The 25608-nt window shown below is 53.6% G+C and overlaps 1 protein-coding gene and 9 non-coding genes across 10 annotated transcripts; all 10 read right to left on the reverse strand.

Annotated features, from left to right (window-relative positions):
• Nucleotides 1-132: 132 nt before the first annotated feature.
• On the reverse strand, nucleotides 133-323 carry LOC136958199 (U2 spliceosomal RNA). Its single transcript, XR_010878477.1, has one exon. It is a non-coding gene; the product is annotated as a U2 spliceosomal RNA (small nuclear RNA).
• Nucleotides 324-905: 582 nt separating this feature from the next.
• Nucleotides 906-1023, reverse strand: LOC136958408 (U5 spliceosomal RNA). The gene has a single exon (XR_010878669.1). It is a non-coding gene; the product is annotated as a U5 spliceosomal RNA (small nuclear RNA).
• A 756-nt stretch (nucleotides 1024-1779) lies between these two features.
• LOC136958201 (U2 spliceosomal RNA) lies at nucleotides 1780-1970 on the reverse strand. Its single transcript, XR_010878479.1, has one exon. It is a non-coding gene; the product is annotated as a U2 spliceosomal RNA (small nuclear RNA).
• Nucleotides 1971-2374: 404 nt separating this feature from the next.
• On the reverse strand, nucleotides 2375-2492 carry LOC136958409 (U5 spliceosomal RNA). The gene has a single exon (XR_010878670.1). It is a non-coding gene; the product is annotated as a U5 spliceosomal RNA (small nuclear RNA).
• Nucleotides 2493-3253: 761 nt separating this feature from the next.
• On the reverse strand, nucleotides 3254-3446 carry LOC136958203 (U2 spliceosomal RNA). Its single transcript, XR_010878481.1, has one exon. It is a non-coding gene; the product is annotated as a U2 spliceosomal RNA (small nuclear RNA).
• Nucleotides 3447-3984: 538 nt separating this feature from the next.
• On the reverse strand, nucleotides 3985-4102 carry LOC136958410 (U5 spliceosomal RNA). Its single transcript, XR_010878671.1, has one exon. It is a non-coding gene; the product is annotated as a U5 spliceosomal RNA (small nuclear RNA).
• Nucleotides 4103-4861: 759 nt separating this feature from the next.
• On the reverse strand, nucleotides 4862-5052 carry LOC136958200 (U2 spliceosomal RNA). The gene has a single exon (XR_010878478.1). It is a non-coding gene; the product is annotated as a U2 spliceosomal RNA (small nuclear RNA).
• A 580-nt stretch (nucleotides 5053-5632) lies between these two features.
• LOC136958412 (U5 spliceosomal RNA) lies at nucleotides 5633-5750 on the reverse strand. Its single transcript, XR_010878673.1, has one exon. It is a non-coding gene; the product is annotated as a U5 spliceosomal RNA (small nuclear RNA).
• Nucleotides 5751-6503: 753 nt separating this feature from the next.
• LOC136958074 (U2 spliceosomal RNA) lies at nucleotides 6504-6694 on the reverse strand. The gene has a single exon (XR_010878359.1). It is a non-coding gene; the product is annotated as a U2 spliceosomal RNA (small nuclear RNA).
• A 5193-nt stretch (nucleotides 6695-11887) lies between these two features.
• Nucleotides 11888-13200, reverse strand: LOC136957399 (uncharacterized). The gene is given in 2 exon segments (XM_067251304.1): nucleotides 11888-12772; nucleotides 12775-13200. Coding segments are annotated over 2 exon segments (1311 nt in total).
• Between the last annotated feature and the right edge of the window lie 12408 nt (nucleotides 13201-25608).

The following is a 25608-nucleotide window of genomic DNA, read 5'->3' on the forward strand; positions in this document are numbered from 1 at the left end:
AAAACCCTAGCCCTAACCTAAACCCCTCTCCCCCAAACCTCACTCATTCAGACATTCCCTCCTTCCCTCCCTCCTTCCTTCCTTCCCTCCCTCCCTCCCTCCCTCACTAGCTTTTCTCTTTGACACGCTTAGAAAGATTGCACCCTTCCCGGAGACGCTGCAATACCGGGGCGATGCGCGGAGCGGACGGAGCGAGCCCCTGTTCCGACTCCCTGTTGCAAAAATCCGTTTAATATGTTGTCCTCGCATGGAGGACATATCAGATATTAAACTGATAAGAACAGATACTACACTTGATCTGAGCCAAAAGGCCGAGAAGCGATGACCGCATTATCGGACGCCCCCCGGCGCGCGGACCCTCCGTGCACCACCTGGGCCGCTCGGTCACCACACCGAGAACGGCCGAAACCACGGAAGCGGAAAGCCGAGGCCAAAAGCCGCAGGACAAGCAGGGACGGAAGCGGAAAGCCGAGGCCAAAAGCCGCAGGACAAGCAGGGACGGAAGCGGAAAGCCGAGGCCAAAAGCCGCAGGACAAGCAGGGACGGAAGCGGAAAGCCGAGGCCAAAAGCCGCAGGACAAGCAGGGACGGGAAGCGGAAAGCCGAGGCCAAAAGCCGCAGGACAAGCAGGGACGGAAGCGGAAAGCCGAGGCCAAAAGCCGCAGGACAAGCAGGGACGGAAGCGGAAAGCCGAGGCCAAAAGCCGCAGGACAAGCAGGGACGGAAGCGGAAAGCCGAGGCCAAAAGCCGCAGGACAAGCAGGGACGGAAGCGGAAAGCCGAGGAAAAGGCAACAGAATTGAAACAGCTACAGAAGAAGCAAAGACAAAACCTGCCTTACCCGCAGGCACGCACCTAACCCCAAAGCCAACCTCACCCTGCTTTTGTCACAAGTCCATCAGGCTCTGCCCTCCCTCGGGCAAAGCCTCCCAAAAATACCACGTTCCACTCGTCGGCGCTCCCCTCCACGGAAGTCTTTAGTAAAAGGCGAAAGGCTTGTGCGTGCTGAAGGGGAACCAGAGCGTCGATTTGAAACGACCCAAACGGCCTACCCCCAACCCCTCCGTTGGCCCTGACTCACCCGTCCGCGGGGGCGAACCGGGGAGAACCGGGGCGAACCGCATCCTTCTCGGGAAAAAAAAGGCGCGGAAACGCCACGGGCCGCAGAGGGGCTCGGCCCGCCCGCTTGGCTTTTCTTTCCTTACCGCACTTTCTCCATTTCATTGATGGCTTTTTCTCCATTAAGATCCGTACGTGTTTATCGTATGCGCCTTCCAGCCAGTCCACTCCGTGTTGGTGTCGACTGACACGGCGATAAAAAACTCATTCCGATTGCCTTCCAGTTTTTCACCTCGGCCCCGCTGAATGTCAGCCAGCTCTCTCTCTCTCTCTCTCTCTCTCTCTCTCTCTCTCTCTCTCTCTGTCACTCACTCACTCAGTCACTCACTCAGTCACTCACTCACTCAGTCACTCACTTTTTTTTTGTTTTTTTTTTTTTTTTATCTAAAAGGGCGGGAAAACGCCACCGGCCGACAGGGCTCCGCCCACACCCCTTTTCACCCCGTTTTTTTGGTAGGGATCGCTTGTTCCGCTTTGTTGGGGCCCCCCCCCCCCCCCCCTTTTGAGGGTTTTTTGACCCTCACCCCAAAAAACCCTAGCCCTAACCTAAACCCCTCTCCCCCAAACCTCACTCATTCAGACATTCCCTCCTTCCCTCCCTCCTTCCTTCCTTCCCTCCCTCCCTCCCCTCCCTCACTAGCTTTTCTCTTTGACACGCTTAGAAAGATTGCACCCTTCCCGGAGACGCTGCAATACCGGGGGCGATGCGCGGAGCGGACGGAGCGAGCCCTGTTCCGACTCCCTGTTGCAAAAATCCGTTTAATATGTTGTCCTCGCATGGAGGACATATCAGATATTAAACTGATAAGAACAGATACTACACTTGATCTGAGCCAAAAGGCCGAGAAGCGATGACCGCATTATCGGACGCCCCCGGCGCGCGGACCCTCCGTGCACCACCTGGGCCGCTCGGTCACCACACCGAGAACGGCCGAAACCACGGAAGCGGAAAGCCGAGGCCAAAAGCCGCAGGACAAGCAGGGACGGAAGCGGAAAGCCGAGGCCAAAAGCCGCAGGACAAGCAGGGACGGAAGCGGAAAGCCGAGGCCAAAAGCCGCAGGACAAGCAGGGACGGAAGCGGAAAGCCGAGGCCAAAAGCCGCAGGACAAGCAGGGACGGAAGCGGAAAGCCGAGGAAAAGGCAACAGAATTGAAACAGCTACAGAAGAAGCAAAGACAAAACCTGCCTTACCCGCAGGCACGCACCTAACCCCAAAGCCAACCTCACCCTGCTTTTGTCACAAGTCCATCAGGCTCTGCCCTCCCTCGGGCAAAGCCTCCCAAAAATACCACGTTCCACTCGTCGGCGCTCCCCTCCACGGAAGTCTTTAGTAAAAGGCGAAAGGCTTGTGCGTGCTGAAGGGGAACCAGAGCGTCGATTTGAAACGACCCAAACGGCCTACCCCCAACCCCTCCGTTGGCCCTGACTCACCCGTCCGCGGGGGCGAACCGGGGAGAACCGGGGCGAACCGCATCCTTCTCGGGAAAAAAAAGGCGCGGAAACGCCACGGGCCGCAGAGGGGCTCGGCCCGCCCGCTTGGCTTTTCTTTCCTTACCGCACTTTCTCCATTTCATTGATGGCTTTTTCTCCATTAAGATCCGTACGTGTTTATCGTATGCGCCTTCCAGCCAGTCCACTCCGTGTTGGTGTCGACTGACACGGCGATAAAAAACTCATTCCGATTGCCTTCCAGTTTTTCACCTCGGCCCCGCTGAATGTCAGCCAGCTCTCTCTCTCTCTCTCTCTCTCTCTCTCTCTCTCTCTCTCTCTCTGTCTCACTCACTCACTCACTCAGTCACTCACTCAGTCACTCACTCACTCAGTCACTCACTTTTTTTTTGTTTTTTTTTTTTTTTTATCTAAAAGGGCGGGAAAACGCCACCGGCCGACAGGGCTCCGCCCACACCCCCTTTTCACCCCGTTTTTTTGGTAGGGATCGCTTGTTCCGCTTTGTTGGGGCCCCCCCCCCCCCACCCTTTTGAGGGTTTTTTGACCCTCACCCCAAAAACCCTAGCCCTAACCTAAACCCCTCTCCCCCAAACCTCACTCATTCAGACATTCCCTCCTTCCCTCCCTCCTTCCTTCCTTCCCTCCCTCCCTCCCTCCCTCACTAGCTTTTCTCTTTGACACGCTTAGAAAGATTGCACCCTTCCCGGAGACGCTGCAATACCGGGGCGATGCGCGGAGCGGACGGAGCGAGCCCCTGTTCCGACTCCCTGTTGCAAAAAATCCGTTTAATATGTTGTCCTCGCATGGAGGGACATATCAGATATTAAACTGATAAGAACAGATACTACACTTGATCTGAGCCAAAAGGCCGAGAAGCGATGACCGCATTATCGGACGCCCCCGGCGCGCGGACCCTCCGTGCACCACCTGGGCCGCTCGGTCACCACACCGAGAACGGCCGAAACCACGGAAGCGGAAAGCCGAGGCCAAAAGCCGCAGGGACAAGCAGGGACGGAAGCGGAAAGCCGAGGCCAAAAGCCGCAGGACAAGCAGGGACGGAAGCGGAAAGCCGAGGCCAAAAGCCGCAGGACAAGCAGGGACGGAAGCGGAAAGCCGAGGCCAAAAGCCGCAGGACAAGCAGGGACGGAAGCGGAAAGCCGAGGCCAAAAGCCGCAGGACAAGCAGGGACGGAAGCGGAAAGCCGAGGCCAAAAGCCGCAGGACAAGCAGGGACGGGAAGCGGAAAGCCGAGGCCAAAAGCCGCAGGACAAGCAGGGACGGAAGCGGAAAGCCGAGGAAAAGGCAACAGAATTGAAACAGCTACAGAAGAAGCAAAGACAAAACCTGCCTTACCCGCAGGCACGCACCTAACCCCAAAGCCAACCTCACCCTGCTTTTGTCACAAGTCCATCAGGCTCTGCCCTCCCTCGGGCAAAGCCTCCCAAAAATACCACGTTCCACTCGTCGGCGCTCCCCTCCACGGAAGTCTTTAGTAAAAGGCGAAAGGCTTGTGCGTGCTGAAGGGGAACCAGAGCGTCGATTTGAAACGACCCAAACGGCCTACCCCCAACCCCTCCGTTGGCCCTGACTCACCCGTCCGCGGGGGCGAACCGGGGAGAACCGGGGGCGAACCGCATCCTTCTCGGGAAAAAAAAAGGCGCGGGAAACGCCACGGGCCGCAGAGGGGCTCGGCCCGCCCCGCTTGGCTTTTCTTTCCTTACCGCACTTTCTCCATTTCATTGATGGCTTTTTCTCCATTAAGATCCGTACGTGTTTATCGTATGCGCCTTCCAGCCAGTCCACTCCGTGTTGGTGTCGACTGACACGGCGATAAAAAACTCATTCCGATTGCCTTCCAGTTTTTCACCTCGGCCCCGCTGAATGTCAGCCAGCTCTCTCTCTCTCTCTCTCTCTCTCTCTCTCTCTCTCTCTCTCTCTCTGTCACTCACTCACTCAGTCACTCACTCAGTCACTCACTCACTCAGTCACTCACTTTTTTTTTTTTTTTTTGTTTTTTTTATCTAAAAGGGCGGGAAAACGCCACCGGCCGACAGGGCTCCGCCCACACCCCCTTTTCACCCCGTTTTTTTGGTAGGGATCGCTTGTTCCGCTTTGTTGGGGCCCCCCCCCCCCCCCTTTTGAGGGTTTTTTGACCCTCACCCCAAAAACCCTAGCCCTAACCTAAACCCCTCTCCCCCAAACCTCACTCATTCAGACATTCCCTCCTTCCCTCCCTCCTTCCTTCCTTCCCTCCCTCCCTCCCTCCCTCACTAGCTTTTCTCTTTGACACGCTTAGAAAGATTGCACCCTTCCCGGAGACGCTGCAATACCGGGGCGATGCGCGGAGCGGACGGAGCGAGCCCCTGTTCCGACTCCCTGTTGCAAAAATCCGTTTAATATGTTGTCCTCGCATGGAGGACATATCAGATATTAAACTGATAAGAACAGATACTACACTTGATCTGAGCCAAAAGGCCGAGAAGCGATGACCGCATTATCGGACGCCCCCGGCGCGCGGACCCTCCGTGCACCACCTGGGCCGCTCGGTCACCACACCGAGAACGGCCGAAACCACGGAAGCGGAAAGCCGAGGCCAAAAGCCGCAGGACAAGCAGGGACGGAAGCGGAAAGCCGAGGCCAAAAGCCGCAGGACAAGCAGGGACGGAAGCGGAAAGCCGAGGCCAAAAGCCGCAGGACAAGCAGGGACGGAAGCGGAAAGCCGAGGCCAAAAGCCGCAGGACAAGCAGGGACGGAAGCGGAAAGCCGAGGCCAAAAGCCGCAGGACAAGCAGGGACGGAAGCGGAAAGCCGAGGCCAAAAGCCGCAGGACAAGCAGGGACGGAAGCGGAAAGCCGAGGCCAAAAGCCGCAGGACAAGCAGGGACGGAAGCGGAAAGCCGAGGCCAAAAGCCGCAGGACAAGCAGGGACGGAAGCGGAAAGCCGAGGAAAAGGCAACAGAATTGAAACAGCTACAGAAGAAGCAAAGACAAAACCTGCCTTACCCGCAGGCACGCACCTAACCCCAAAGCCAACCTCACCCTGCTTTTGTCACAAGTCCATCAGGCTCTGCCCTCCCTCGGGCAAAGCCTCCCAAAAATACCACGTTCCACTCGTCGGCGCTCCCCTCCACGGAAGTCTTTAGTAAAAGGCGAAAGGCTTGTGCGTGCTGAAGGGGAACCAGAGCGTCGATTTGAAACGACCCAAACGGCCTACCCCCAACCCCTCCGTTGGCCCTGACTCACCCGTCCGCGGGGGCGAACCGGGGAGAACCGGGGCGAACCGCATCCTTCTCGGGAAAAAAAAGGCGCGGAAACGCCACGGGCCGCAGAGGGGCTCGGCCCGCCCGCTTGGCTTTTCTTTCCTTACCGCACTTTCTCCATTTCATTGATGGCTTTTTCTCCATTAAGATCCGTACGTGTTTATCGTATGCGCCTTCCAGCCAGTCCACTCCGTGTTGGTGTCGACTGACACGGCGATAAAAAACTCATTCCGATTGCCTTCCAGTTTTTCACCTCGGCCCCGCTGAATGTCAGCCAGCTCTCTCTCTCTCTCTCTCTCTCTCTCTCTCTCTCTCTCTCTCTCTGTCACTCACTCACTCAGTCACTCACTCAGTCACTCACTCACTCAGTCACTCACTTTTTTTTTTTTTTTTTTTTTTTTTTATCTAAAAGGGCGGGAAAACGCCACCGGCCGACAGGGCTCCGCCCACACCCCCTTTTCACCCCGTTTTTTTGGTAGGGATCGCTTGTTCCGCTTTGTTGGGGCCCCCCCCCCCCCCCTTTTGAGGGTTTTTTGACCCTCACCCCAAAAACCCTAGCCCTAACCTAAACCCCTCTCCCCCAAACCTCACTCATTCAGACATTCCCTCCTTCCCTCCCTCCTTCCTTCCTTCCCTCCCTCCCTCCCTCCCTCACTAGCTTTTCTCTTTGACACGCTTAGAAAGATTGCACCCTTCCCGGAGACGCTGCAATACCGGGGCGATGCGCGGAGCGGACGGAGCGAGCCCCTGTTCCGACTCCCTGTTGCAAAAATCCGTTTAATATGTTGTCCTCGCATGGAGGACATATCAGATATTAAACTGATAAGAACAGATACTACACTTGATCTTAGCCAAAAGGCCGAGAAGCGATGACCGCATTATCGGACGCCCCCGGCGCGCGGACCCTCCGTGCACCACCTGGGCCGCTCGGTCACCACACCGAGAACGGCCGAAACCACGGAAGCGGAAAGCCGAGGCCAAAAGCCGCAGGACAAGCAGGGACGGAAGCGGAAAGCCGAGGCCAAAAGCCGCAGGACAAGCAGGGACGGAAGCGGAAAGCCGAGGCCAAAAGCCGCAGGACAAGCAGGGACGGAAGCGGAAAGCCGAGGCCAAAAGCCGCAGGACAAGCAGGGACGGAAGCGGAAAGCCGAGGCCAAAAGCCGCAGGACAAGCAGGGACGGAAGCGGAAAGCCGAGGCCAAAAGCCGCAGGACAAGCAGGGACGGAAGCGGAAAGCCGAGGCCAAAAGCCGCAGGACAAGCAGGGACCACGGAAGCGGAAAGCCGAGGCCAAAAGCGGCAGGACAAGCAGGGACGGAAGCGGAAAGCCGAGGCCAAAAGCCGCAGGACAAGCAGGGACCACGGAAGCGGAAAGCCGAGGCCAAAAGCGGCAGGACAAGCAGGGACCACGGAAGCGGAAAGCCGAGGCCAAAAGCGGCAGGACAAGCAGGGACCACGGAAGCGGAAAGCCGAGGCCAAAAGCGGCAGGACAAGCAGGGACCACGGAAGCGGAGAGCCGAGGCCAAAAGCGGCAGGACAAGCAGGGACCACGGAAGCGGAGAGCCGAGGCCAAAAGCGGCAGGACAAGCAGGGACCACGGAAGCGGAGAGCCGAGGCCAAAAGCGGCAGGACAAGCAGGGACCACGGAAGCGGAAAGCCAAGGAAAAGGCAACAGAATTGAAACAGCTACAGAAGAAGCAAAGACAAAACCTGCCTTACCCGCAGGCACGCACCTAACCCCAAAGCCAACCTCACCCTGCTTTTGTCACACGTCCATCAGGCTCTGCCCTCCCTCGGGCAAAGCCTCCCAAAAATACCACGTTCCACTCGTCGGCGCTCCCCTCCACGGAAGTCTTTAGTAAAATTTTACGTATTTATTGGTTTTACCAAAATTAAAAACAAATATTTACAAATACATGTTATAACTTCCACCACATTTCACCCAATGCAAATAATACAAAACATATACAATCACCCAATAACAATTACCTCAAAAACTCATTAATCTTTCACCAGAGTGTGGGCCCTCCCTGCGCCAACCTAAAACCCTCCAAGAAAGCGAGGAAAAAGTCCTCACAAAAACTCTTTTGAGAAAATTTCGAAGAAACCTCGGGAGGAGCCATTCGAGGGGGTATCCCCTCCTCCAGGGATGGTTGGGGGTGCTGCAGTTCGGGCCCAGTCCAGGTGCAGTGCAGTGTGCCCTGTGGTGTCCGGGTAAGTAGGGTGGGGTGTATGGGTGAAAAGGGGGGGGCGGAGGGGCCAGTCTTCTTGATGAGATGGGGGGGGGGGGGGCTTGTCCTTGTGCCGGGGGGGGGGGGGGGGGGGGCTGTAGTGTCCTTTTCGGGGGTCCAGGGAGGAGGGTTCCAGGTGCTGCAGCAGATGGGGTGGGGGGGTTGACCGGTCCTTGAGGGGTGGAGGATGTTGCTGCTGGGCTGATGTGGCCAACTGGAACCCTGTGAGGTGATAGGGGGAGATGGTGGAGAGGGGAGGAAGGAAGGGGGTGAGGAAGGATACTGGGGTGCAGGTGTAATGTTTCGTGTACTTCCCATTGAGCCTGGTGGGTTTCTCCTCTCCGGACCCTCGTACTGGGGGCAGGTGTTGGTGCCCCCGGGTCTTCGGGCTTGGTGCCGGAACGGGTGAAGTGGTGGCTGCCCGGAAGGTGGTGGTGTTGGGGGCGATGAGGGTGTTGAACGGGGAACGCCGTCTGGCCTTCGGGGACGGAGGGCGGAGTGCAGAGCTGGTGTGGCGATGTGGTGGCATGGGGGGCTGAGCTAGATGGACACGTCCTTCCACCTTTCAACCCCCCATGTGTCTCTGGCGGTGTCCGGGTGGTGTTTGAAGTCCAGGATGGCGTAGTCCCTGAGGAGGAGAGTGATTCTCCTCCTCTGGACGATGAGAGGTTGGTCCTGTTTATGGTAGACCCTGATGTTCCTTGTCTCCCATATCACCTGCTTGACGGCGCTGACGATCCTCCACTGATGTTGTAGGCGGGGGGTCGTGCAGCCTCCCGGAGGACCGAACAGGATGACGTCCGCCGCCAAGCGAGGCAAGATGATGTTCCTGTAGAGGGAGACAGAGGGAACAAACAGGGCCCAGACCCGCCTGGCCACGGTGCACTTGACAAACAGGTGGTAAATGTTTTCAGTGTCAGTGCAACCGTGGGGGCAGAGCTCGGTACGGGCTATGTGCCGTCTGTACATGAACTCTCTGGTGGGGAGACAGCCGTGAGCAGTTGACCAGTTTAAATCCTTTTGCTTATTGCTGATGCACTTGTGGATAATGTTTTTCCATACCTGTTGGATGTCCAGGGCCGGCCCGTCCTGAAGGCAAAGTTCTTCCACTCCTTGTATACTTTCGGGGGGTCCCAGCAGTAGGGCACAGTGTGGTTGATGGTGGTGTTGGTGATACGGAGTGCTCTGAGTATGGGTGTGGCGAAGTACCTCTCAAAGGCTCCTGCCTTCCTGTCCGGTTTATGGATATTTGTGACCAGTTGGGAGAGGCCCTGTGCCCTTATGATGTTGAGGATGTCTGGGACCCCCTTCCCCCCCTTCTCCTCTGCGCTGTACATGATGGTCCTCTTCAAGCGCTCCATGTTGCTCCCCCAGACAAAGGTGAACATCAGCCGCTCGATGGTCTTGCTCGTCACCCTGTCCGGGGGAAACACCCTACCGACATAGAGGAGAATGGGGAGGATTATTGCCTTCAGGATCAGGATCTTACCCGTTATTGTGAGGGACCGCGCACTCCATTGGGCGATCTTCTGCTTGGCTTGACTGATGGTGTTGGCCCAGGTCAGGGTCCCTTTCCCGTTGTTCTGATAGGTGACTCCGAGCAGCTTGATGTTGTCTGTTTTTACAGGGAAAGAGGTGGTCATCGCTTCTTTCCAGTGTTGCGACAGGTACAGTTCGCTCTTACCTCGATTGACCAGGGCGCCAGTGGCTGCACAGTAGTCGTCCACCACCTTCGTTGCCGCGGCGATGGACCGACTATCCGTGCCGACGATGGTGATGTCGTCCATGTACGCCACCACCTGAAGCCTCTCTCCCTGGGCCCCCGGGAGGTGATAACCCTGGATGGTGTGTGTAGCTCTGATTTTACGGAGGAAAGGCTCCAGGTAGATGACGTACAGCAGGGGTGCTAGGGGGCATCCTTGTCTGACCCCAGACCGGATAGGAAAGGGGTCTGTGAGCTGTTTGTTGACCAGGACTCTGCTCGTGATGTTGTTGTAGCAGAGCCTGGTCCAGTGGATGAGGTGTTGTGGGAAGTTCATCCTCCCTAGCACCTCCTGCAGGAAGCCATGGCTTACCCGGTCGAAGGCCTTCTCTTGGTCGAGGCAGAGGAGCGCGAAGGGAGACCTCCGCTCCTGGGAGTGGAAGATGAGGTCTCTCACCAGGAGCAAGTTGTCGTTGATGGACCTTCCGGGGACGCCGCAGGTCTGGTCCGGGTTGATGACTGTGGGGAGGTGTGTTTGGAAGCGCCACATGAGGGCCTTCGTGAGAATCTTGTAGTCCGAACAGAGGAGGTTGATGGGGCGCCAGTTCCGAAGGTCCTTGAGGTCCCCCTTCTTGGGTATTAGTGTAACTGTACTCTGTCGCATTGATTCTCCTAGCCTCCTTTCCCTGTAGACTGCCCGGAGGACCTGGGCCAGATCGCCCTTGACGAGTTCCCAGAAGGCCTGATAGAATTCCGCCGGGATCCCGTCCGGTCCCGGGGCCTTCCGGGTGTTCATGGAGTGCACGGCCCGGGTGAGCTCCTCCAGGCTCAGCTCTGGTTCCTCGCTCTCGCCCCCCTCTTTGATTTGGTCCAGACCGTCAAGGAAGGTTTCCGCCAGAGCCCCGTCTGCCGGCTTGGTGTCAAACAGCCGGCCGTAGAACTCCTCGGTCACCTCCCTGATGTCGTCGCTGTCCGTGACGGTCTGGCCGCTGGAGTTGTAGAGGGACAGGATGCCTTGTTGTTTGGACCGTGCCCTGCGGAAAAAAGATCTTGTGCATTTCTCCTCCTCCTCCAGGCCCCGGAGTTTATCCCTGAAGGTCTTCCTCTCCTGTTCTTCCCGATAGAGTGTGGCCAGATGTTCCTTGGTCTCTGACAGCTCCCGGGTCACGTCGAATCCTCTGAGTTGGAGGAGGCTAAGGCGTTGTAGGGCCTCGTTGTGGTGGTGAAAACGGGCCCTTTGTTCCCTAGCCTTCCTCCTTCCCACCCCTCCGAAGAACCCCTTGACCCGGGACTTAACCATTTCCCACCACTCTATCGGGGATGTAAATAGTTCCTTCAGGGTCCTCCACTCCAGGTAGCGCCTGGAGAAGGAGTGGCTAGTGGAGGGGTCCTGGAGTGCCGATGTGTTCATCCTCCAGGGCCCCCTCGTTGGTCTGGCTGGCCCCTCCCATCGCAGGGTCACGGTCAGCATCCTGTGGTCTGAGAAGTGCGTCGCCTGGGTCTTGAAAGAACACACTCCCAGGCCTGGCGAGAGCAAGAACATGTCGATCCTTGAAGAGGCAGAGCCCGAGGATCTCACCCACGTGTGTGTTGGGGGGGAGGTGCCGCCGACGTCCACCAGGGAGAAGTCGTTGATTATGTCCTGTAGTGCTGTGGTGGATCTGTCCTTCCTGGGTTTGCTCCGATCCTCGTCCCTCAGAGCGCAGTTGAAGTCGCCCCCTACCACTACTGGCATGGGGGTCATCAGGAGAGGTCGGAGCTTGGCGTAGAGGGAGACCCTCTCTGCGACGCTGGTGGGGCCGTAGATGTTGATGACCCTGAGCGGGGAACCCCGGACCTCCAGGTCGACGGCCAGGATCCGCCCGCTCTCGACGACTCGATGGCTGGTTTGTCGGAGGAATGGATTGGCCACCAACATCCCGACCCCGTCCGCTCTGGCCGTGTTGGAACCTGACCAGAGAGAGTCTCCCCGAGTCCACTCCCCCTCCAGAAGTGCATCCATCCCTTTGTAGGGAATGGCACACTCCTGGAGGAGGTAGATGTCGGCCGGTTGTGTTGAGAGGTGTCTGAAAACGGTTGCCCTCTTCTCCTGTTGTAACATGCTGCGGGTGTTGAGTGATGTTATTGTGATGGTCATGGTGATTGTGATGGTTTGACGGGTCCGGCGATTCCTGTGGCGATGATTTGGAGGTTCCTGATGGCCTCCTGTGCGTAGTCCGGATGGGGCACCTCCCCCTGGTTGCTCACGGCTTCGTCGTCCCCCCACCGTCTGCCTGGTGGTGGAGGTTCGGCCGGCTCGGAGGGTCCTTGGGTGGGCCGGGGCTGGCTGGTCTGATCCTGTGTGGGCTCAGAGACTGCTGTGGGGGGTTGGCGTCTGGACTTGGGGCAAGGGCGGGGACGTAGGGGAAGGGGAGGGGGGGGGGGGGGGGGAGGGGGGCCTGGAGGCTTTGGTGGTGGTTCCGGGGGGGAGGGGGAGTCGGATGTCGAGGTGGAGTCGTCTTCGGAGGTCGCAGTGATGGTTTTACGTTTCCTCTTCAGAACGACTTGGTTCCAGTCTGTGGGCGGCGTGTTGTTGCTGTTCTCGTTGTACAGTGACTGGGAATGTGGGGGTAAGTCGTGGGGGGTGACAATCCCTACCAGGGCCGGCTCCCTTACGGTTACCGACCCGGCAGGGGTGGAGGTGCGTATGGGTAAGTATATCGGGGAAGTCATGTCAGTAGAGTCAGAGTCCTGTAATGTTGGCTGATTTGTCGTGACGGGTGTCGGTTGGAGAGGGATGGGTAAGTCTGTCTGAGGGTCCAGTAGGCCTAATTGTGTCAGTGGGGGGGAGACTGCCCCCGGTGGTAGGATGTCGGTCTTTGGGTCGGGGGTGGGGTTGGTGGGGGAGTCAGGAACCGGGTCGGGATCCGTAATGATGAAAAGGGGGGGTGTGGAGGAGTCTGAAGGGGGGGGGGTCAGGGGTAGGGGGGTTGGGGGGGTCAGGGGTAGGGGGGGGGGGGGAGTCGGTGGAGCTGCCGTAGTGGTGGTAGTGGCCGGTCTCCTGGTTTTGTTGGCGTAGGACTGGGGGCAGTCTCTGTAGAGGTGTCCCTGAAGCCCACACAGGTTGCAGGGGCGTGTGTGGGTGCACGCCGCCGTGGGGTGTTCCCCTCTACAGATGCGGCAGATGATCTTTGTGCAGGCCGCGGCCAGATGTCCAAGGTGGCCGCAGGTCCTGCACAATTTGGGCATACCGTAGTAGTGGACGGTGCCCCTGTGGTTCCCCAGGTTGATGGTACTGGGGATGTGTTGGACACCGCCCACCGCTGATGGATCCGGTGTGAGCTGGACCAGCCATTTCCGTGCCCCGTTCCACACTCCATCCTCGTCCAGGACCCTCCTCGCTCCAGAGTTGACGCGGGCATAGCGGCGCAGCCAAACCTCCACGTCGTACTCCTGCACAGCTTCATTATGGAATTGGATGGTGACTACTTTGTTTTCCCTGTCTGAAAGTGGTTCTGTGTGGAGATGACTGAAGGGCGGGTTATTTTTATTTTGGCGGTACATGGTCCAGAATTGCTCTAACAGTTGTGGTGTTTTGAAACTGACCTCAAAGGTGTTGGGGGTTGAGGGTGGTTTCACCAGGCAGTTGAGGTCGTTCGGCACAAAGCCCATACCTCGTTGGAGTACGGCTCTGCTGAATTCCAGGCGGGTCATTCCGGTTGTCGTGTCTTTCTGTCCTGTCGTTGTTGCGGTGGTTGTGGATCCTGTGGTGGCTCCGTCCCCGGCAGCCTCCTCGGATTTCACTGTCACTCTGACGGCGTTCACCCGTCTCATCGCCCCAGGGTTCATCCTGGCAGCCATGATGATGGTGGTGGTGCGTGTCCCCCGAACCTGCTAGGGTAAGGGGGGAGAAGAGAAACTCAGAGCGGGCTGAGGCCACTCGGTAGCCCGTCCCCAAGGGACGGCACTCTCCTGTGGCTCGCCCGCTCCTAACGTTGGTGTTGGGGCTCCTGGCCCTCCTCCCGTCTGGTCTGGGGTGGAGAGTCTCCCTGTGAAGGGCAGAGGGAGACCTGAGAGCAGGGTAAGGCCACCCGAGTGCTTGGCCCTAGGGGTGCCACTCTCCTGTGGCCTGCCTGCTCTCGGCGAAGGTGGTGGGGCTCTTGCCCGTCTGTCCCTCCTTCCTCCCTCCGGTCTAGTCTGGCGGGAAAGGACGATCCCGATCCCGACTCGTCGAGCGGTCTGGCCAGCCGCAAGGGAGGGGGGGGTATGGAGGTCCGGGAGAGTGCCGAGTACTGGGAATGGAGGGTCGGGCCGGTCTACAACGACCTAGCCTCTCCTCTTGCTCCTCTGCCTCTCGCCTCTCGCCGGGGCCAGCGGGCACCGGAGGCTTCCGGTCCCGTCCTGGGTGTTCCGCAGCTGGACGGGTCCGGGAGTCGGCGGGGGTGCTGGGAAAAGCTGGGGGGGTTCGGGGCCGGTCTACCACGACCTAGCACCCTCCTCCCGCTTTCCTGCCTCCTGCCTCTCACCAGGCCCTGTGGCACCGGAGGGTTCCGGGCCGGTTCGGGGTGTTCCGCAACTGGGGGAGGGGGTGGTTGGGCTGGGGATTTTGGCCGAACCGCGGTCACGCCACGTATTCGGCCTCCGTCTCCAGCCAAGTGGTGAAAAAAGAGGGAAAGTAGTGAGAAAGAGAGGGGGGACCGATACCTGGTTTCCCACCGCACAGTCAACAAAGCAATCGCAAGCCGTGTCCCATACACCGCTCGACCCCGGACTTTCGATTTCTTTGTTCACCCATGCGCCTGAAGGGGAACCAGAGCGTCGATTTGAAACGACCCAAACGGCCTACCCCCAACCCCTCCGTTGGCCCTGACTCACCCGTCCGCGGGGGCGAACCGGGGCGAACCGGGGCGAACCGCATCCTTCTCGGGAAAAAAAAGGCGTGGAAACGCCATGGGCCGCAGAGGGGCTCGGCCCGCCCGCTTGGCTTTTCTTTTCCTTACCGCACTTTCTCCATTTCATTGATGGCTTATTCTCCATTAAGATCCCTACGCGTTTATCGTATGCGCCTTCCAGCCAGTCCACTCCGTGTTGGTGTCGACTGACACGGCGATAAAAAACTCATTCCGATTGCCTTCCAGTTTTTCACCTCGGCCCCGCTGAATGTCAGCCAGCTCTCTCTCTCTCTCTCTCTCTCTCTCTCTCTCTCTGTCACTCACTCACTCAGTCACTCAGTCACTCAATCTTTTTTTTTTTTTCTTTTTTATATCTAAAAGGGCGGGAAAACGCCACCTGGCCGACAGGGCTCCGCCCACACCCCCTTTTCACCCCGTTTTTTGGTAGGGATCGCTTGTTTCGATTTGTTGGGGCCCCCCCCCCCCCCCTTTTGAGGGTTTTTTGACCCTCACCCCAAAAACCCTAGCCCTAACCTAAACCCCTCTCCCCCAAACCTCACTCATTCAGACATTCCCTCCTTCCCTCCCTCCTTCCTTCCCTCCCTCCCTCACTAGCTTTTCTCTTTGACACGCTTAGAAGAACGGCCGAAACCACGGAAGCGTGGTTTAATATCCTTCCTAGTTCCCCACTGGATGTTGACCCGCCCTTTAACCCCACCATTCTTCCCGATCCTGATTTTAACAATACTCAGGATTCTGGTTTCACCCCCCCGGCCCCACCACCCACAACCAACACCGGCACACCGTTCACCTCAGACACCGTTACGGACCCGTTAATAATCATTCCTTTAGTCACCACATTTTCACATAAAACTCGACCCCTACAACATGCATTCAAACATAACTTCACCACGGCTCAACGCACATACCCCGCACTAAAACTCTACAGGATCATTTCAGCATACAGAAAAAATTAAAGTTTAAAGGACATACTCATACACACCAAATTCAGCACCATGCCCTCTCCAGCAGCCAAACCTCATACACTTCACTAGAGAGGGTACAATTTCTGGGGAAATTGTAGGGTGTGCTTGCTTGCGTCGGTTGCACAGGGGTCAGTTTTTGAATGACATTTTTACAACTGATATTTCTGTATATTTTATATAAAAATGCATACTTATTATTTATAAAGATTACATAGATTTTAAAGCATTTTTTTTGCTGCTCATTTACAACTGAAAATACGAGTGAAGTGTAGAATGAAATAGATGTCTTTTCATTTCCCCTGCAAGAGGCAGCCTCATCGTTGAATCAAAACGAATACATTTGGCAGACCAGTGTAAAAATTGACCTAATCTCTATGACTTAAACGTCATTTTAAGTTTTTCCCTTCTTATGATATTTTCAGGCATTTAGCCTACTCATTGCATTCATTCATTAATAAAGAACCCCCTTTGAAGATTATTCTACGACGTTACCCGGTAGTAGAAGATGGAATCGCGATTCAAACAGTACCATCTGCTAACTGAAAATATGCCCCCCAAAACGTAAATAAGCGTGACATTTATTTAGTGGAAAATCGCTCATTCATAAAAAGTTCACTGGTAGCGATCATTGTCAGTAACAACGCAAAATGCGATATAGCCCTGTGTGGAGAAGCTGCCCCGGTAAATTGTACTACTACGGGACAGTACTAGACTACTGCTGTGTTCGTCTTGGTAGCGATTGCGTTGGTTGAATTGGATTTAACGTTCCGTTGTACGGTTTAAACTGAAATTAATTATTTTCATGAACAGATTGACAACGTTTAGGCTGTGGCAATGAAGTTCAGGTTAGTAGTTAGATAGACTTTTGATTTAAGTAAGGGGAGTGCCGAACATGTTCTGTCGCCGTTTGACTTCCTAAACAGCTGTGTAGTGTAGATGTTTTTGTAGTGTGTCTCGCGTAAGCTACAGCGTTGCAGTGAGCTACACTGGTTTGAAACCACAGGTAATGGTAATTTCACCAACAAATCGTTTTCTAATGTCAGAATAAATCCTACAACGAAAATGTATATGTTAGGAATGTTTATTTAACGATTGAAAACAGATAACGCTACATCATAGACCACTGTATTATGTGTTGCCCGGGCAACACAGGCTAATGTCATGATGCTAATACTTCAGTGAAATAGTAGACTACTGTTTCCGAAAGTAGATGTACTTCCTTAATAATATCAGCTTATATTGTACATTACACATCACAATTGTGTGTCATATCACAAAGTAAAATGAGTAAATAGTTATCACCCTGGCCTCTTTTCTTGTTGCGTTTCTGCAGCTGCCTTGCAGTAAAGCTATAGTTAGCCTAGCTATCCCCCAAGTTAACAGATGCGAAACGAATGTTCTGCCAAAGGTAGTCACGCGTGTTTTCGTGACGCAGTGACGTTAGTAACGTCAGTGACTGTGGCTAGCAAATTAGCCACCGTTAGCTTCACTTTTCGCCACAAAAACTTAACTTAAGCCTAAACCATGCAACGGAACGTAAATTCCAATAGAAGCAACTCAATCGCTACCAAGACCAAACTTTTAACACCTACGTTGTCTATGTAGGCCAAATATTGACTGAGTTTTAGGGGGGCAAAAAGAAATAAAAAAAATTATAATAATATGTATGTGAGAGAACAAAGGTTGTGCCCTTGCCGGAGGCAAAGCACACCCAATTATAAATACAGAAAATTCATTACAAACCCTCACAGTCACACATCAGCTCCAGTCCCGGACAACCTCACCTTACAAACCTCCAACGTCATTTACATTATCACCTGCACCCTCTGCCACAAACATTATATAGGAGAAACCGGCTCTTCAATAGACACTAGACTCAAACAACATCTGTATAACATCTCACGGGCACACCTACAAACAACACTCGTCACACACTTCCAGGAGCACCCCGTCACTCACCTCATCATATCTGGTGTGGAGTCGGGGTCCGGATGGTCCAGTGGACAGCGGAAACACGCCGAAAGAAAATGGATCACACAGTTAAACACAATTACACCCCTGGGACTGAATGAAAACACATAACACTCTTCACCTCATACAAGACCTGCTTCACTCAATGAATAAATTACATCTTCAACAACACTTACCTTGATCAGCACCATCCACTCATCCATCGCCACACAGCATCTGCAAAAGAACAAACACATTACTTCACAAACACTTTCGAACATATACATGTGCACACTCTTACATATTCTTACACATACATTACCAAAAATAATATACACACACATAACTTATCTGGCTATGTATCCATACACACGCACACACTTACATACTGGCACATAGACCTACATTTACAACATTACATTTACATTTAGTCATTTAGCAGACGCTCTTATCCAGAGCGACTTACAGTAAGTACAGGGACATTCCCCCGAGGCAAGTAGGGTGAAGTGCCTTGCCCAAGGACACAACGTCAGTTGGCATGACCGGGAATCGAACTGGCAACCTTCGGATTACTAACCCGATTCTCTTACCGCTCAGCCACCTGACTCCCAAGACCTACACACTATAGAACAAATTCAACAACACCTACCTTGGTCCTCCAATCCTCAGCACCATCCACTCAGTCACCACCACCACACAGCACCTGCAAAAGAAAAAAACACACATTATTTCACAACAAATGTTTTTGTATTTCTGTTTTCCTTTCTTTTGTTATATTTTAACACAGGAATAAGAGGCCCGTGCTCCTTAAGACCACCCAGTTTTTCTTTTAACCCTACCCTAACCCAAACCTAACCCTAACCCTCGATCAAGCCCTGTGGGCAGCAGTGTCATTCGCCCTGTGGGTGTTGACCCTGTATGAGTCACTGATTTAATTTCCCTCTCCTCTTACCTAAACCCAACCCTCCTGCTCTCGACCCTAACCCCACCTGCACCCTATCCTAACTCCAACCCTAGGCCCCTGGTGGGTCTCTCTCTTTCTTGTCTTAAACCTAACCCTCCTTGCTTTCTCTTCTAACCCTAACCCCCTTAATCCTAGCACAGGTAAGTATTATTGTTGACATTCATGTTGTTTTATTGTTAAGGGACTTTTTATTGGTAAGTATTATTGTTGACATTCATGTTGTTTTATTGTTAAGTGACTTTTTTTGTAAAGACGCTTTGGTTCAAGGCGGCTGTTTAATTAATAAATGTATATGTATTCCGCTGGTGTTTTCTTTATTCTCCCCAGTTACACCTCAAGACTGCATTAGGGTGGACAGTTTTTCTGTGGACTACTATTTTTCCAAATGTATCTGTTGATTCACCAATTGGACTGGAAACACACACTGGGGATTTGATCAACCCTGGTGGGCCTGCCTATGGGGAGGGTGTCTAGTGTTTCGAAGGCCGAAACGCCCGATGATCCTAGGTATACTACTGATGATGTGTTTCCACAATTTAGATTCACATTTGGATTTATTTCTACTTGACTGACAGACGATAAGACAGCTGTACTTATGTTAGCAATGGGTAGTGTTAAAGTCTTCGGACAACAGTATGTCATCCCTGAGGGATGTTAATGCTGATAGGCTCCTACTTGCCAAAAAAGGTTAGGTCTAAAAAGAAGAAGACCAGACTGTGACAGAAGACTTTGACACGGGATGTTGGATGAAGACTTGTACACAGGATATTGGAAGAAGACTTGGACACGGGATTTTGGAGGAAGACTTGGACACATGATGTTGGATGAAGACTTGAACACAGGATATTGGAAGAAGACTTGGACACAGGATGTTGGATGAAGACTTGAATACAGGATATTGGAAGAAGACTTGGACACAGGATGTTGGATGAAGACTTGAACACGGGATATTGGAAGAAGACTTGGACACAAGATGTTGGATGAAGACTTGGACACAAGATATTTTTATTCTTATGACGTTAGCAATGGGTAGTGTTAATGTCTTCGGACAACAGTATGTCATCCCTGGGGGTTGTTAATACTGATAGGCTCCTATTTGCCAATAGGGTCTGGCTGGAAAGAAGACAAGGCTTGGATATTCTGAACACAGGATATTGGAAGAAGACTTGGACACGGGATGTGGATATTGGAGGAAGACTTGGAAACAAGATGTTGTATGAAGACTTGGACACAAGATATTTTTATTCGATGACCTTAGCAATGGGTAGTGTTAATGTCTTCGGACAACAGTATGTCATCCCTGGGGGTTGTTAATACTGATAGGCTCCTATTTGCCAATAGGGTCAGGTTGGGAAAGAAGAAAACAAGACATGGACATGGGATCATCAGGAACGATACGTCCAAGAAGAATATCCTATGTTACAATTGGTAGTAGTAAAGTCTTCGGACAACTGTATCCCTGAGGGTTACTAATACTACTCCTATTGGTCGATAGGTCTGGCAGGGGAAAGGGAGGAGCCTATAAAACAGACTCCTGCTCATTCATTCATTTCAGGGGGACGGAGTGAGTGGGGTTTCAGGTGCGCTTGCCTAAATGGGGTCTCACCTGTACTGTGGTCCCGTTGGGGTCCCACAGGGTGTTTCCTCGTTATTACTGCCACACCTAACCCTGTCACTGATTTAATTTCCCTCTCCTCTTACCTAAACCCAACCCTCCTGCTCTCGACCCTAACCCCACCTGCACCCTATCCTAACCCCAACCCTAGGCCCCTGGTGGGTCTCTCTCTTTCTTGTCTTAAACCTAACCCTCCTTGCTTTCTCTTCTAACCCTAACCCTCTTTTACTCCTAGCACAGGTAAGTATTATTGTTGACATTCATGTTGTTTTATTGTTAAGTGACTTTTTATTGGTAAGTATTATTGTTGACATTCATGTTGTTTTATTGTTAAGTGACTTTTTATTGTAAAGACGCTTTGGTTCAAGGCGGCTGTTTCATTAATAAATATATATGTATTCCGTTGGTATTTTCTTTATTATCCCCAGTTACACCTCAAGACTGCATTAGGATGGACTGTTTTTCTGTGGACCAGACTTTTTCCAAATTGATTCACCAATTGGACTGGAAACACACACTGGGGATTTGATCAACCCTGGTGGGCCTGCCTATGGGGAGGGTGTCTAGTGTTTCGAAGGCCGAAACGCCTGATGATCCTAGGTATACTACTGATGATGTGTTTACACAATTTAGATTCACATTTGGATTTATTTCTCACTTCTACTTGACTGACAGACGATAAGACAGCTGTACTTATGTTAGCAATGGGTAGTGTTAAAGTCTTCGGACAACAGTATGTCATCCCTGAGGGATGTTAATGCTGATAGGCTCCTACTTGCCAAAAAAGGTTAGGTCTTAAAGAAGAAGACCAGACAGTGACAGAAGACTTTGACACATGATGTTGGATGAAGACTTGTACACAGGATATTGGAAGAAGACTTGGACACGGGATTTTGGAGGAAGACTTGGACACAGGATGTTGGATGAAGACTTGAACACAGGATATTGGAAGAAGACTTGGACACAGGATGTTGGATGAAGACTTGAACACAGGATTTTGGAAGAAGACTTGGACACAGGATGTTGGATGAAGACTTGAACACAGGATATTGGAAGAAGACTTGGACGCAGGATGTTGGATGAAGACTTGAACACAGGTTATTGGAAGAAGACTTGGACACAAGATGTTGGATGAAGACTTGGACACAAGATATTTTTATTCTGATGACCTTAGCAATGGGTAGTGTTAATGTCTTCGGACAACAGTATGTCATCCCTGGGGGTTGTTAATACTGATAGGCTCCTATTTGCCAATAGGGTCTGGTTGGAAAGAAGACAACATGACATGGATATTCTGAACACAGGATATGAGAAGAAGACTTGGACACGGGATGTGGGATGAAGACTTGAACACAGGTTATTGGAGGAGGACTTGGACACAAGATGTTGGATGAAGACTTGGACACAACATATTTGTATTCGATGACCTTAGCAATGGGTAGTGTTAATGTCTTCGGACAACAGTATGTCATCCCTGGGGGTTGTTAATACTGATAGGCTCCTATTTGCCAATAGGGTCTGGCTGGAAAGAAGACAAGACGTGGATATTCTGAACACAGGATATTGGAAGAAGATTTGGACACAAGATGTTGGATGAAGACTTGGACTCAAGATATTTTTATTCAATGACCTTAGCAATGGGTAGTGTTAATGTCTTCGGACAACAGTGTGTCATCCCTGGGGGTTGTTAATACTGATAGGCTCCTATTTGCCGATAGGGTCAGGTTGGAAAGAAGACAACAAGACATGGACATAGGATCATCAGGAACAATACGTCCAATAAGAATATCCTATGTGACAATAGGTAGTAGTAAAGTCTTCGGACAACTGTATCCCTGAGGGTTACTAATACTACTCCTATTGGTCAATAGGTCTGGCAGTGGAAAGGGAGGAGCCTATAAAACAGACTCCTGCTCATTCATTCATTTCAGGGGGACGGAGTGGGGTTTCAGGTGCGCGTGCCTAAATGGGGTCTCACCTGTACTGTGGTCCCATTGGGGTCCCACAGGGTGTTTCCTTGTTATTACTGCCACACCTAACCCTATACCTGTGGTCACAACGTTCTCTCATCCTCTTGGACATTTGGGTGGCCAGCTGAGGCTCAACTTTAGACAGGCCCAGGAGACCCGGGTGGTTTTAAATTTATCTCTGCATACAGGAGAAACAAAAATCTTAAAGATAAACTGGTACACTCGAGCCTGAATAAAAAAACTAAGGTATCCCTAACAGAACAACAACACTTCCAACAGGATGTGTATATTGGGAATAGATATTCTGGGAGGGGGGTACCTATAGGGAATAGCATTGATTTTAAAACTTACAACGTGGTCTATGCTATCAGATGCTCCGGTTGCCAGAAACTGTACATAGGAGAAAACAGATACTCCATGGAGATCCGTTTTAAACAGCACAGGTATCAGGTCAGGAGAGGAAACGAGGATACAGTCCTTTACCGGCACTTTGTAATGCATGGGGTTAACAACATGGGGATTGAGGGTCTGGAGAGCCATAAAGAGTGGACAAAGACAGAAGGCTGAAAGGACCTGGATACACCTTTTAAAAACAATTGACCCGCTAGGGCTAAATGAAAAATATTAAAAATCCAAAAAGGCCCTGATTAAACATCAGGGAGTGTTGAAAAAAACTTACCTTGGTCTTCCTTGGGGGTACCTGTAGACACTACAGGTAGTTGGGATCTTCCACATGGCGGGTTTTCATATATATTATGTTTATATGTTTTCTGTTGTAATAATGATACTATGAATTATGATTTATTACATTTTTGTTGGGTGCTTATTGCCCCGCCAGGTGGGGGATCCCAACTCCAAAAAATGCAGTTGCACTTACCTTTCTTGCTGCATTCAATGTCGAGGGATCCACCTGGGGAGAGAGAAAAGTGGTGAAACATCGGTTTCTTGCACCCTCATAGAGGACAAACTGAATGTTTCATAATTTTTCAAACACTTACCTTACAGACCTTCAAATCTCCTTTTTTCACATTCTCACAGGAACAATAGACCTCCACAGTCCAACACGGGGGGCTAGCGCCAGTGCAACTCCAACCCTGCAGGGGGTTGAGATCTGTCGCCTAACCTAACCCTAGCCCTAACCCATCTCTCCCCCTGCTTTGAGACACTGTTTATGGCACTCTTGTGTCTCTGTGGATTAACCTCTTCCTCCTACAGCAATCGATGATGACCTCTACTCTGCGGATCACCGAGTATAGGATAGCTTCTTATCTTTCAGGCAGGCCCCCTTTAGCTCTTTCTTGCAGGTTAGCTTCTCGGCAAGGTAGGACACACACTCACTCACTTAGTGACGCACGCACGCTCTGGCCCTCCGGTTTTTTAGTTTTGCTATCCGCCTCCTCTCTTGCCTGGTAGTCCACTGTGTTGGTTTCACCCCCCTTGTCTTGCCTTCCCTCTGTCTCCCCCTCTCTCCTCCCCCCCTCCCCCCTCTCTCTCCCCCCACTAGCATCTCTCCTCCTCGCCAGTGGCGTTACGCCCCCCAGAATCCCCCCCACCATCCCTACAGACCCCACCCCCACCATCCCCCTCCTCCTCCTCCCCCCTCCTCTTCCCACTACCCAGACTCTGGTGCCCGCTGGGTCTACATGACCCCTGACCCCTATCTCCCTTATTATCCCCCCTACGCACCGAGCCCCAGTGGCAGCCTCACCGGTCCCTTCCACCGTTACGCCCCACGACAGGGCTACCACCACCGCCCCCCACCCTCTTATCATCCCTCCTCTCACCAGACCTCCGGTCACCTGAGGACCCCCAATACTGTCCCCCCCCACCCCCACCCCTCTGTTCCCACACCTCTCCAGACCTGCCTACACCACCAGCTCCTCCACCTCTACACCCCCTCCCTCCAGGCGTCGCCGGGGAGGGTTACGTAGGACCCCGGCCCAAAAATATTATACGGCTCAGCTGGCGGCCACCCGTCCCCCTCCTCCACTCCCCGACCCCTCTTGGGTCCCAGCCCCAACCTGGCCCACCCCAGGTCGGTGACACCTTCCGTGTCCACCGCCACCCCTACCACACTGGGCCTACTCTCTAGCACGGGAGCCACTTTGGGCTCCTCCGCCACGCCCCAGACCCCGGCTAGCTCCACCGGCCGCAGCAGCACCTCTGCCCCCGCAGCGCTGATGGCATTAGCGCCCCGAACTGTCAGGCCCACCCCATCCACCGCCCCCCTCCTCTCCGCGGACCTGCACGCGGTCTCCCGCCACCAGTCCCTTAAGGTCTATGGCAGGCGAACCACGGAGGCGGGCAAACTCATTTGCCGCCTCCTCAGGACGGCCTACCACCACGGGCAAGTATCATCGTTTTTAAACGAGGGCATCCCTCCACCCGGCTACGACAGCAAGGTGGAGGAGTACGCCGCCCAGTTCCGCCCGCTCTCCCCCACTCCGGAGAGCCTACGGGAACTGTGGGATAATGTGGTTACCTGGATCCGTCACAACTACCAGGTCCTCTCCACCCACTACTCCTCCACCCTCACCTCACTCTCCGGATTTCTCAGGGCCCAGTTCCCCACCCACCGCTCTTGGTCGGACTCCTGGGAACTGGGTGTCCGTTGGGCCACTCAGGACCTCAATGCCCCCATCCCCCAGAGGGTCCTGCAGCACACCAGATCCCTGCTGCCAGTGGATATCTACCCCACAGGCCCCCACTCCCCTTACCCTCTCCCTGGGTCCGCCGCTAAGGCTGAACTCCACGCCACCACCACCACCACCCCCCCTCACACATCCTCCTCCAGAGCCTCGCTAACTTTATTTGACCCCCTCCCCACCCCCATGGGGGTCCAAACCCCGCCGGTAGCTACTGCAAGTGGCTCTGACGAAACTGCCCTGGCCACGCCCATCCTCCCCTCACCCACCCCTACAACCAGGCCCTTTCAGCCTCCCAGATCCAGGTACCACTATCCCCCCCAGTGGATATGGACCTGGACTGGAGCCCAATCAATGTGGAGGAGGTCAGCTCACAGGCGCTAGAACCTAGGGAGCAGAGACCTCCCAACACCCCTAGGCCCCGCCACCATGCCACCACGTCCAGTATCACTTTGGATGATGACTTCCCCGTCCACCAACCGCCACCATACACCACTGCTGGGACCCAGGACGCCTCTGCCTTCCTGGAGTCCAGCATTCAATCCCTCTCCCCTCCCCACCGCCCCCTTCCCTTGGCCCCCCCTCTCGCTCCCTCTTGGACGCTCGATGAGGACAACATTGAGGAGGAACTCTTGAAGCTAGTGTCCCCTCTGTTCGACACGGGGGCCTCCACCTCCACGGGGGCGCCTGCTCTTACCCAACGTCGTTCCTTAACCCCCATTCCCCCTCTCGGTTTCTTAAACACCCCCACCCCCTCCGCACCATCCCTCGCCCCCCTTCTCTCAAGCTCCCAGCCCATCACAACCCAACACACCCCTAGCTCCCAAACACCCACCCCTCCTCCCCACCACCT

This window comes from Osmerus mordax, chromosome 15, assembly GCF_038355195.1.
Source record: "Osmerus mordax isolate fOsmMor3 chromosome 15, fOsmMor3.pri, whole genome shotgun sequence".
Classification (NCBI taxonomy): Eukaryota; Metazoa; Chordata; class Actinopteri; order Osmeriformes; family Osmeridae; genus Osmerus; species Osmerus mordax.